The sequence below is a fragment of the Taudactylus pleione genome, unplaced genomic scaffold (genome assembly GCF_031769625.1).
Source record: "Taudactylus pleione unplaced genomic scaffold, aTauple2 ptg000041l, whole genome shotgun sequence".
NCBI lineage: Eukaryota > Metazoa > Chordata > Amphibia > Anura > Myobatrachidae > Taudactylus > Taudactylus pleione.
This window is the reverse complement of record NW_028284443.1, coordinates 50655658-50667252: the sequence shown is the minus strand read 5'-3', so window position 1 is coordinate 50667252 and position 11595 is coordinate 50655658. Positions and strand designations below refer to the sequence as shown.

Below are 11595 nucleotides of genomic sequence, written 5' to 3'. Positions count from 1 at the left end.
CCTGGAAGTGATGATATGGCTCCCACAGAGCCCTGATATCAACATAGAGTCTGTCTGGGATTGCATTTAGAGACCAAAGGATTTGAGCAAGCCTACATCCACAGTAGATCTATATTTAGTTCTCAAAGATGTTCACTGCAGAGTTCCTTCAAAAACTGTGTGCAAGTGTACATAGAAGAATTTATGCTGTTTTGAAGGCAAAGGGTGGTCACAACAAATATTGATTTGGTTTAGATTTCTCTTCTGTTCATTCACTTTTTTATCAATTAACAAAATGCAAGTACTTCTATATTTGAAAGCATTCTTACATTCCAGCATTTACTGTATATCATGTTATGTTTACGGGATTCGTTGACTACAAGTGAATATAAGGAAAGTTACTCATCTTATTTTATCATGCACAGCCCCTGTGTCACGTTTTAATCCGCCACCTGCTTTTACTGTATCGATTTATCTTCAATTATGCTCTGAGCCAACACACAAAGTAGTCGGAAATATTTACCAAACCTTAAGCCTGTTCATCTCAGACGGCATAGCTGACATCAAGTGTGCTTTTCCTATTAAATTGTATTTAAATAGCTCCAACAGTTTAGAATGCAACAAAAAATAAAAATATGAATTTGATATTCATATTGAGATTGCAGGTTGGTTTAACCAACATGCTCAGAAGGCTTAGCCTAAGAATGTGAAGTGTGTGGTTTGGAAATTATATAAGCTTGCCAGAAGGATGGCTGTGGAGTGGGCAACAATTGTGTGGAGTCAGTAGAAATGTACTGACTACAACTGCAAATTAATAACGTCTATAAATATCTGTGATCGCATTATTAATGCATATACAGACATCTTTTGCTCATAATTCCCCATATCCCAGGAACTCCATCAGATCAGTCTCTGAACATTTGAGCCTAAAATGAATTCAAAATTAGGAAAAACTTCTTTAATGCCCATGCATGTTTTTTTTTTTTTATTAATAAAACTAACAGTGCCAAGTTAAACAATTTATAAGTCTCTGTATATAGTTAATAAAATTACACAAATATGTATGTTCCAATAAAAATATTGTATTTCAGCAGGCAGCTGACAGCATATGTGCAGGTATCGGTTTTGTGAAGTTTTATCCGAAACGACTATAGATTGCTTTGAAATTTATCATAGATAATATAAACCGCTAAAAATGGTTTCACAAACATGGAAAAAAAAAAAACCTGTTAAAACTCTATAATTTCAATATTATAATAGATTACAAAGCGTTGTTTAGGAACAAAATACAAATGATAATTATGTAAACTATATAAAAAAAAAATAAATTTTTGCCTGGAAGAATTCAGGCAAATTATACTATAAGCAATATTTATATACTGTATATAGCAACCTTCAAGACATTTTACATAGCTGCACCAGCATTGCAGAAAAACCTGTGCCTGTATTTAATTTTCCAACATATACAATAGAAAGCATAAAAACTGGCTATTATTACATTTTCTGAACTTCAGATACTTTTGGGAAAAGGAGAAATTTTTTGGGACAATACATGATTTCACAAAACCTTACTTTACCCCACATTATTGAAGCACTCAAATAAATGCCAATCGGTAAACAAAGTTTTGCTTTTTACACGTAAGCATAACATTTTATTTTGTATTAACGTTAATAATACATTACGGAGCCGATGCTAAATTATGGGATGCCCAAAAAAAAAAAAAAAAAAAAGTGTAAAAGGGATTCATTGAATAAGGCTATTTAAAATATCCACTGCAAAAAAAAAAAAAGGGAAGGAATACCCTAAATTAGAAACATCTTTGCTTGGTTATGACCAATTGCCTTCCAATGTTTCTTCAGCAGTGATGTTAAACAGGTACAAAACAAAAAGGAATAAGGAAATAAACCACCACAAAAGTTCCTGAAGCTTTTTTTGTGAATATTTCAGTACATCAGTCATCATCATCATTTTCATTGAAGTCATCATCATCATCGTCATCTTCTTCTCCCACGTAAGACACAGGCGTCTCCACCCTAGAGCTGCTGTACTGTGATCCATTGGAACTAGTTGCCAACATCCCATCGGTGGTCAAGTCACTACAACAAAAAAAAAAAAACCTTTATTAAATACTGCTGGGTCCACTAAGTGTTCAGCTTTTATTATAAATAAAAAGTTTTATAGTTTGCCTTTTCTTGGCTAAACCAAGTGTAAGTAGTTTCACTGTGTAAGAGATTCATTTAGTCTGCACTAATTCTTAGCCATTGATAACCTGGTTCTCTGCAGTTCTTAAGCTGCATACACACGGTACGATCTGTTCAGTGATCGATATCACTGAACGATCTCACTTGAATTTCACAAAAAATATCACCAACGCAAACCCCTATGGAAAATGAACAATATCATCCAGGTTGGCCTGCATGCATGGCAGACCAACTATATTATTATCGTCCATGCGGGAACGCGCATCTTTGGTATGTTGTTGGGTACATAAAAATGAACGATATAACGATGTACCATATTGTTAATATCTTTCAAGAAAATCGTACCGTGTGTATGCAGCTTTACTCTTTGGACACAAATAACAGGTCTGCGATGAAAAAGGTTTAACGAATTGATACTTAGAGATTTTTGGCTTCTGAACACGAAAAGGACTCCCGATTTTGCATATCACATCACATTATTCTGCAAAACGTGTATTTATGAATAAGTCTTTTTTCATATTCTTTAAAGTAATAACTGTATTCTGCCTACATTATAAAACATGGTCTTAAATGAATTCAGTCGATAGTATAGTACGTTGCAATTCAGTTCTTGTCATAAAACTTCCACCCCCCCCCCCCAATATTACAAGGGGCCTAAACCCCATACTGTCTAAAGGAACACTGCACACACACCACAACTACAAGGTGAGCCTGCAAAGGTGGAACTAAATACAACACAGTTTTGCCCTGTGCAGGCTCATTTTAAACCCTGCCTACCACCACATGCACAGTGCACACTACACACACAGTACATATACAGTACACACCACTCATACAAAGAAATCGTAAGGGAAATGCTTAATACGAGGGTTGCTCAAAAAGTAATGCCTAAATGCTCACAATACAAATTTTATTATAGATACAGATTTGAAAATTTGCAGTAAAATAATCTGAAGTCTTAGAGGGGTATTCAATATGAAACGTTAACTTCACTGCCGAAGTTAAGTTTTTTTTCTGCGTTAAGTCTGGTGCGCGCTCCCGCTTATCCCCGTATTCAATATAAAATTAACGAAAATGGGAAACTCCGAAGTTGGATTTGCGTAAAGTTACAAATTTTTCCTTAAAATAATTGTAAGACCCCCCTAAAGTTGTAAAAACATGGGGGAACACTATGGGTACCCCCGTCTTAGCCTTTAATTGAAAGTCGGGGATTTAAATAGCTGCAGCAGGTGTTTTTTCCAGACATTGAAGAAGTGATGCAGAAGAGCACTTAGGTTATTTTTTTCTTTTTTTTAAGTGGTCCCATCAAATTTGGGGTACATGAAAATGGGTACTAGCATATTTTGATGTCCCTAAAGTAAGTTTTTAAAAATTCTGCATTTGTGCACCTGCCGCTATAATTCTATTCTAGAAAACACCTGCCGCATACTTGCAGAACAGCCCTGAACCTATTTCCCTATTGTTTAACAATTTTTTCCCTTTTTTTTTTTGCACCCCAATTTTTAAATAATTTTTTTGGGGTGTCCCTATATTTTTTTTTTTTTTTTTTTAAACTTTGACAGTTCTTTTTTAAATGTCAATCTCAGGGGTGCAGGCTATTTTTTTTTAAGCCTGCACCCCTAAACCCCAATTCTGCACTTTTTTTCGACACCTATTCAATGGTGAAAAGTTATCACAGTTTTTTATCAAAGACTTTTCAAAACTGCGATAAGTCTTTGAAATTGAATACGGTGTAAAACTAAAACCAGTGATATTAACGCAAAAAACGATGTTATCGCACCCATATTGAATACCCCTATTAGTAACAGAATGACTACTCAAAAAATTCACCATCTGCCCTCAAACAATTTCTCCACCTCTCAACCCAAGCTGTGAATCCATTTTGGAAAAATTCCAGTGGTGGGTGTTTGACCCAGGAACGTATGGCGTTTTTAACAACCTCTATGTCTTCAAAATGTTGACCCCAGAGACAGTATTTCAGAGGGCCAAACAGATGAAAGTCAGAAGGGGCCAAATCAGGACTGTATGGTGGATGTGGCATTATTACCCACCCCATTTTGTCAATGGCCGCAGATGTTGCCATCGAAGTGTGAGGTCTGGCATTGTTGCGACATTTGACAGTGGAATTGTTGACTTTTTTTGCGGATTGCGTCTTTCAGCTTCTTAAGTGTAATAATGTATCGATCACTCGGCAATACCAGAAGCATGTGGCCATGACTGTTTGTGGATCGCTGTGATTTAAACTTTTTTGGCCTAGGTGAACTTGGGTGTTTCCATTGCTTTGATTGGGCCTTTGTTTCTGGGTCATAAAGGAATACCCAGCTCTCATCTCCTGTAATGACATTTTCCAAAAATGTCTCAGGGTTGGCTTCAAAGTTGGTCAAAAGGTCATTGCACACTTCCACCCTCTGGGCCTTATGATCCCTGGTTAATTGCTTTGGAACCCATTTAGCACACACTTTACGATATCCCAAATCATTGATTTGTGTTTTTACAGTGCCATGGCTACATTCAAGTTCATCACTGACATCTGATAGTCACATGACGGCCATTCTGAATCATGGCATCGACTGTGTCGGTTCTCTGCTGTCACTGCAGTTGATGGTCTGCCACCACGAGGTTTGTCGCACACAGACTATTCTCCCGATTGAAAACGCTTCATCCACCTTCTGACATTGCTATAGTCAATTGTACGCTCACCATACACTTTTTTTCAGTCTTCTGTGGATTTCTGTAGCACTGCAGCCTTCTTTTTCCAGAAATTCAATGACGGCTCTTTGTTTCATCTTGGATTCCATTGTACTTCTTGGACTACCTAAACAAAAATACATATATAGCTAGCAGACATATTAAACTACAAACTGACAAAGCTTCAAATAAATATTGCATATTATTTCAGAGTTATGAGCATTTAGGCAATACTTTTTGAACAACCCTTGTAGTTGCAGAAACCTTGGCTGCAATATGAGTTTAAAGGTACATTTTCTGAATTCCAATATTGAGCATTTCCCGAATAATCTCGGAGACTACAGGGAAGAACAGAGTGAATGGTTCCACCAAGACGGTAAAGATGTAGAAAATAAGATACAAGGGTCATTGGGACATCAGCATGATGGCTGACTACTGCTGGATGATACACAGAAAAAGCTTATAAAGGAAAAGCAACAAAATGAAGTTTGAAGATAAAAAAAAAAGATAGGAAAGGTTGCACACCCTAAATATATATAATGGGAGGTGCTACCTGATGAGACTAATTGCAGGCACAGAAAGACAAATCTCAGGTGCACAACTCCAAATTACTGATAATATATAAATGCAATAAAATTTAGCAATCAATAGAGGTTTTTAGCATAATCATGGTCAAGGTTATGGGCCTACCCACCATATCCAGGTAACCTCTTTAGGGTAGGTCCCTAACATACTAGGGTTCAAATCCAGAGCGCAGGACATTTTTTTAATATACTATTTCTTGATGTACACAGGAGTATACCGTATATACTCGAGTATAAGCCGAGTTTTTCAGCACATTTTTTGTGCTGAAAAAGCCCCCCCTCGGCTTATACTCGAGTGATGCTCCAGGACCGGTTCTCCCGTTACGCAGCTGAGTAGGGCGCCTCACTCAGCTGCGTACCATGCGGGCCGCGGTGCAGACTGTGTCTCTGTGACACAGCTGCACCGCGTATGTAGCGCTAACCGGACGAAGTTCGGTCAGCACTACACAGCTGTGTGTTTGTTGTAATTAGCAGCCAATGAGTCGGTCAGACTCTCATCGGCTGCTGCTGCTCCCACTGCGGGAGCAATCTTCCGGCTCCAGCAGTGGGTAATGGGAGAGACGTCATGACGTCTCTCCCATGATGCAAAGCGGCCGGAGGAGCCGGTAGCAGCATCGGGACCAGGATCGGGGTTTCAGGTGTTTTGTTTTTAATACTGGTACGTCTCTCTCTACTGGGGGGGGGCACTACCAGGGGGGGGGGGTATTACTACTGGGGGCACTACCAGGGGGGGGGGGATATTACTACTGGGGGCACTACCAGGGGGGGGGATATTACTACTGGGGGCAGTACCAGGGGGGGTATTACTACCAGTAGCTGCTGCATTTCCCACCCTAGGCTTATACTCGAGTCAATAAGTTTTCCCAGTTTTTTGTGGTAAAATTAGGTACCTCGGCTTATATTCGGGTCGACTTATACTCGAGTATATACGGTAATTAAGAATATAAAAGTTATTAAAAAAGCTTTCAATACCTAACATTTCGCAAACCTGTGTAATTAATGATGCCTGCAGCATTCAGAAGCGTTAGCACTTGGTAAAAAAAAATAAATTAGAGTTATGGTAAAACAAACCTCAGTTAACTCCTTTGAGATCCATAGGGTGCATCGGATCTACCTTGGGGGTATGTAGTTGGAGTGATCCTTTGCACCAAACAGCTTACAGCTTTGAAGCTCCCAGCATGCACTGGCCCTCCTCCCTATATACCCCGCCTCCAGCCACAGGCATTCAGTTTGTAAACAAGCCTAATGGCAAGAGACGAAAAGTGGAGAAAGAAATACAATGTACCCAAGAAACAGTCAAAATACAAAGAGGGAATCAGTGATGCAAAAAAGCAAAGAACAGATCCCAACAGGCCGATGCATCAGGGTAGGCGCCCTGTGGACCTCGAAGAAAAAGTTAACTGAGGTATGTTATACCATAACTTAATTTTCTTCTTGGTCCATATGGTCCACAGGGTTTACCTTGGGGATGTCCTAAAGCCGCTCCCTCTGTTCCTGAGCAGAGGAGAATCCGCCGCCCAAAGGAAGCATCCTGGGAGGCAAAAGTATCAAATGCATAACATTTGATAAAGTCATGGATGGAAGACAAAGTGGCTGCCTTGCACAGCTGTTCAGCCCAGGTGCCATGTCTAACTGCCTACGATGGTCACACAGAGAGTAGAGTGTGCTGTCACCTTGTTCAGGACAGGGAGATCAGCCTGTGTATAGACCTGAGAAAACAAGAGATATGGTAAGAACTTACCTTTGTTATCTCTGTTTCTACGAAGTCCATAGGGTCCACAGGGTGACCTTGGGGGTATAGCTGGATCCTGGATCCACGGGCACCACGGAGTTAAAGCTTTTAGCTGCTCCCAGGATGCACTTGGGTCCAACCTCCCCTATACCCCGCCCCCGAGCCACAGGCACCTCAGTTGGTAAGCAGCCCAGGCCGAAGGAGGAGACGAAACAGAGAGAAGGAAGACTGGAACACACAAGAACCATACTCACAGAAATGGGAGACGGAAAACCGGTGACCAGTCACAGAGCCCATATGAAGCCAGGTGCGTCAGGGCGGGTGCCCTGTGGACCCTATGGACTTCGTAGAAACAGAGATAACAAAGGTAAGTTCTTACCATATCTCTTGTTTTCTACTTCAGGGTCCATAGGGGTCCACAGGGTGACCTTGGGGATGTCCCAAAGCAGTCCAACTAAGGGCGGGGACGCTCCTGTGCTGATAGGAGAACCCGGCACCCAAAGGATGCATCCTGAGAGGCAAAGGTGTCAAACGCATAGAACCTCAAAAAGGTCTGAATGGAAGACCAGGTGGCCGCCTTACAGAGCTGAACAGCAGAGGCGCCACGGCTAGCAGCCCAAGAAGGGCCCACGGACCGAGTGGAATGAGCCTTAACAGAGGCTGGAACAGGTAAACCCTCCTGCATAGAAGCCTCAATAATAACAGAACGAAGCCAACGGGCTAGAGTCTGTTTGTTGGCAGGCCAACCCCTCTTGTGAAAACCAAAGAGGATAAACAAAGAATCCGACTTCCTCACAGAACTAGTCCGGTCCACATAAACCTGAAGTGCACGGACAACGTCTAAGGAAGTCTCCCCAGCCGAAAGATCAGGTGACTGAAAGGCTGGTACAACAATTTCCTGATTAATGTGGAACCTGGAAACCACCTTAGGCAGGAAATCAGGACGAGTGCGAAGCACCGCTCTGTCCTGATGAAAAATCAGAAAAGGGGGACGACAAGAAAGCGCCCCCAAATCTGAAACCCTCCTGGCAGAAGCAATTGCCAAGAGGAAAACAGTTTTAAAAGTTAGCCACTTGAGCTCCACTGACTCCAAGGGCTCAAAAGGAGAACCACCGCCAAATCCCACGGGGCCACAGGTGGCACAAAGGGAGGCTGGATTCTCAAAACACCCTGGAAAAAGGTGTGAACGTCCGGCATAGCAGCGATCCTGCGCTGGAACCACACCGACAGAGCAGACACATGTACCTTCAGTGAAGAAAGACGTAATCCTAAGTCCAAACCCGACTGAAGGAAAGCCAGAATACGCGAAACCCGGAACACCTGGGGATCATAGTTTCTGGCCTCGCACCACTGAAAGTAAGTGTGCCACACTCTGATAGATACACGCGGAATCAGGCTTGCGCGCCCTCAGCATGGTGGTAATAACGGAGCTAGAAAAGCCCCGAGACCTCAGGACGGCTGTCTCAAGAGCCACGCCGTCAAAGATAGTCGACCCAGATCCGGGTGAAGACAGGGCCCCTGAGACAACAGGTCCCGCCGTTGAGGTAGGAGGTACGGAGCGTCGATGGACAGGCTCCGCAGATCGGAGTACCACGGCCTTCTGGGCCACGCTGGGGCCACCAGGATCAGTGTGCCTCCGTCCTGTTTGAACTTGCGCAGGACCCGAGGCAGCAGAGATATCGGAGGGAACAAGTAAGCCAGTTGAAACAGCCATTTCACCGACAGCGCGTCTATCAGACTTGCGCCTGCGTCCCTTGTCCTTGACCCGTACACAGGCAGCTTGTGATTGTTACGGGACGCCATCAGGTCCAGCTCTGGCAGCCCCCCCTTGTCCACGAGTAGTTGGAATACCTCTGGATGAAGCGACCATTCCCCGGGATGCACATCGTAACAGCTGAGGAAGTCTGCCTCCCAATTGAGGACTCCTGGGATGAAAACTGCCGAGAGAGCTGGAAGATAGCGCTCCGCCCAAGCCAGGACGCGGGACACCTCCGACATCGCAGCTCGACTGCGAGTCCCTCCCTGGTGATTGATGTACGCCACCGTGGTGGCGTTGTCTGACTGCACCTGAACGGCCCTTCCGTGAAGAGCGGTGCCGGACGACTGCAGGGCTCTGTATACTGCCCGCAGTTCCAGGATGTTGATGGGAAGAATCGCTTCCTCCGCCGACCAACGACCCTGAAGTGACAAGGAGCCTGTCACCGCCCCCCAACCCCGGAGACTGGCATCTGTCGTGAGCAGAACCCATTCCGGGATCCAAAAGGGGCGCCCCTCCAGGAGATGCGCTGTCTGCAGCCACCAGGCTAGGGACAGACGCACCTCCGAGGACAACACCAGCATCTGAGAGCGGATCCTGTGTGGCAATCCGTTCCATTCTGAAAGAATCAGCCCCTGCAGGGGCCTGGAATGGAACTGGGCAAACTCCACCATGTCGAATGCCGACACCATGGACCCCAAAACTCTCATCGCTGAGTGCACCGACACTCTGCCACTGCTCAGACAACTGTGAATCCGCAGCTGTAAGGAGGAGACCTTCTCTGGAGTCAGAAAAATCCGTTGCTGACGAGAGTCCAGCAGGGCCCCCAAATGAACCATGCGTTGTGATGGGATGAGGGAGGATTTCTTCCAGTTGATCAACCAGCCGTGCGCCTGTAGACAAGCGACCGTCAGGTGGAGATGCTGGATCAGTACCTCCGGGGAGCTTGCCAGCAAGAGGAGGTCGTCTAGATACGGTAGCAACCGTATCCCCTGGCTCCGAAGGTGAGCCGCCATGACCGCCATCACCTTGGTAAATACCCTTGGTGCCGTGGAAAGACCAAAGGGTAGAGCCCTGAATTGGTAGTGGTTGTGGAGAAGAGCAAACCGCAGAAACCGTTGGTGCGATGTTGCTATAGGCACATGGAGGTAGGTGTCCTGGATATCCAGGGAGACAATATAATCCCCCGGTTCCATCGCCAGTATGATGGAACGCAAAGTTTCCATCCTGAATTTGGGAACCCTGAGAAACCTGTTCAGGGACTTCAAATTGAGGATGGGGCGATGAGAGCCATTGGGTTTCTGCACCAGAAACAGCGTAGAGTAATACCCCATCCCACGTTGAGACTGTGGTACGGGTATAATGACCCCCGCCGTCAGCAAGGCCTCTATGGCTTCCTGAACCTGCAAGGCCTTGGTTTTGTCCTGAGAAGGACTTGTGCAAAAAAACTGGCAAGGCGGCCTGTGCCGAAAAGACAGGGCGTACCCCTGGGAGACCACTTCTCGCACCCAGGCATCCGTGGTGGTATTGTGCCAGCACTGGGCGAATTGAAGAAGTCGGCCTCCCACTCTGGGGTCCCCCAGAGGGAGGCCCGTCCCATCACGCAGAAGGCTTATCTTCTGGCTTGGAAGAAGGGCGCCTAGCACTCCAGGCTTGCTTCTTTGGCTTTGAGGCGGTCTTGGGTGCGGACTGCCTCGGGAAGGACTGACCCTTTGCCTTGCCCTGAACCCGAAAGGAACGAAACACCGAGCTCCGGACCTTAGCATGTGTAGTAGCTGAAGGGAGGAAGGCTGACTTGGATTTTGCCAGGGTATCTACTATTTTGTCCAGGTCCGGACCAAATAGTAATTCCCCATTAAAAGGTAAGGCCTCCAAGCCTTTCTTTGAATCCGCGTCTGCTCTCCAAGACCGCAACCACAAGGATCTACGAGCAGACACTGCTGCCGCCGAAACCCTAGAGGTCAACAGGCTAGCATCCAAAGATGCTTCTCCAATGTAGGAGGCGGCATCTCTCATCTGTCCTAACAACGCCCTCTGGACGTCTGGAGATTCATCCGTAAACGTGTCCTCCAAGGCGTTGGCCCACCCCTCAATGGCCTTGGCCACCCAGGAGATGGCCATGGACGGCCGGGCTACAGCCCCTGAGAGAGAATAAATAGACTTTAGACAAGTCTCCACCTTCCTGTCCGTAGGATCCTTCAGCGAGGATATAGACGGCAATGGGAAAGTAGCACTCCTGATGAGGCGTGTTACATGGGAATCGACTGCAGGCGGAGTTTCCCATTTCTTACAATGCGCTTCCGGGAATGGATAATTGGACGCCAAGCGTTTCTGTGGCAGGAAACGCTTACTGGGCGTCTGCCAGGCCACCGCCATGTGATCAGTCAACTGATCAGACAAGGGGAACGCTGTAGAAGTAACCTTAGCTTTTTTAAAACTAGGATACCTTGACTTGGGAGCGGGTGCCTCATCCTCAATCAGAAGAATAGCCCGCACCGCCTTAACCAGAGCCCGCACATTGATGGAAGACTTAGTGTCTACCTCCTGGACTGAGGCATCTGAGGCTGAGTCATCCTGCACCTCACCATCATCCGAGGACCCCTCAGAATCCGAAAGATGCGCAGCCTGTGCCATGACTGAGCGTTTAGACGCCC

The 11595-nt window shown here is 45.1% G+C and overlaps 1 protein-coding gene across 2 annotated transcripts in view; it reads right to left on the bottom strand.

Moving 5' to 3' along the window:
- Positions 1–981: 981 nt before the first annotated feature.
- The window catches only part of TFDP1 (transcription factor Dp-1), a 160816-nt gene continuing 150202 nt past the window's right edge, over positions 982–11595 (bottom strand). For both annotated transcript variants that reach the window (XM_088458704.1, XM_088458713.1), the window contains exon 12: positions 982–2076. In XM_088458704.1, coding sequence (XP_088314830.1) covers positions 1932–2076 — 145 coding nt within the window. In that variant the 3' untranslated portion in view covers positions 982–1931. The remainder of the gene's footprint in view (positions 2077–11595) is intronic.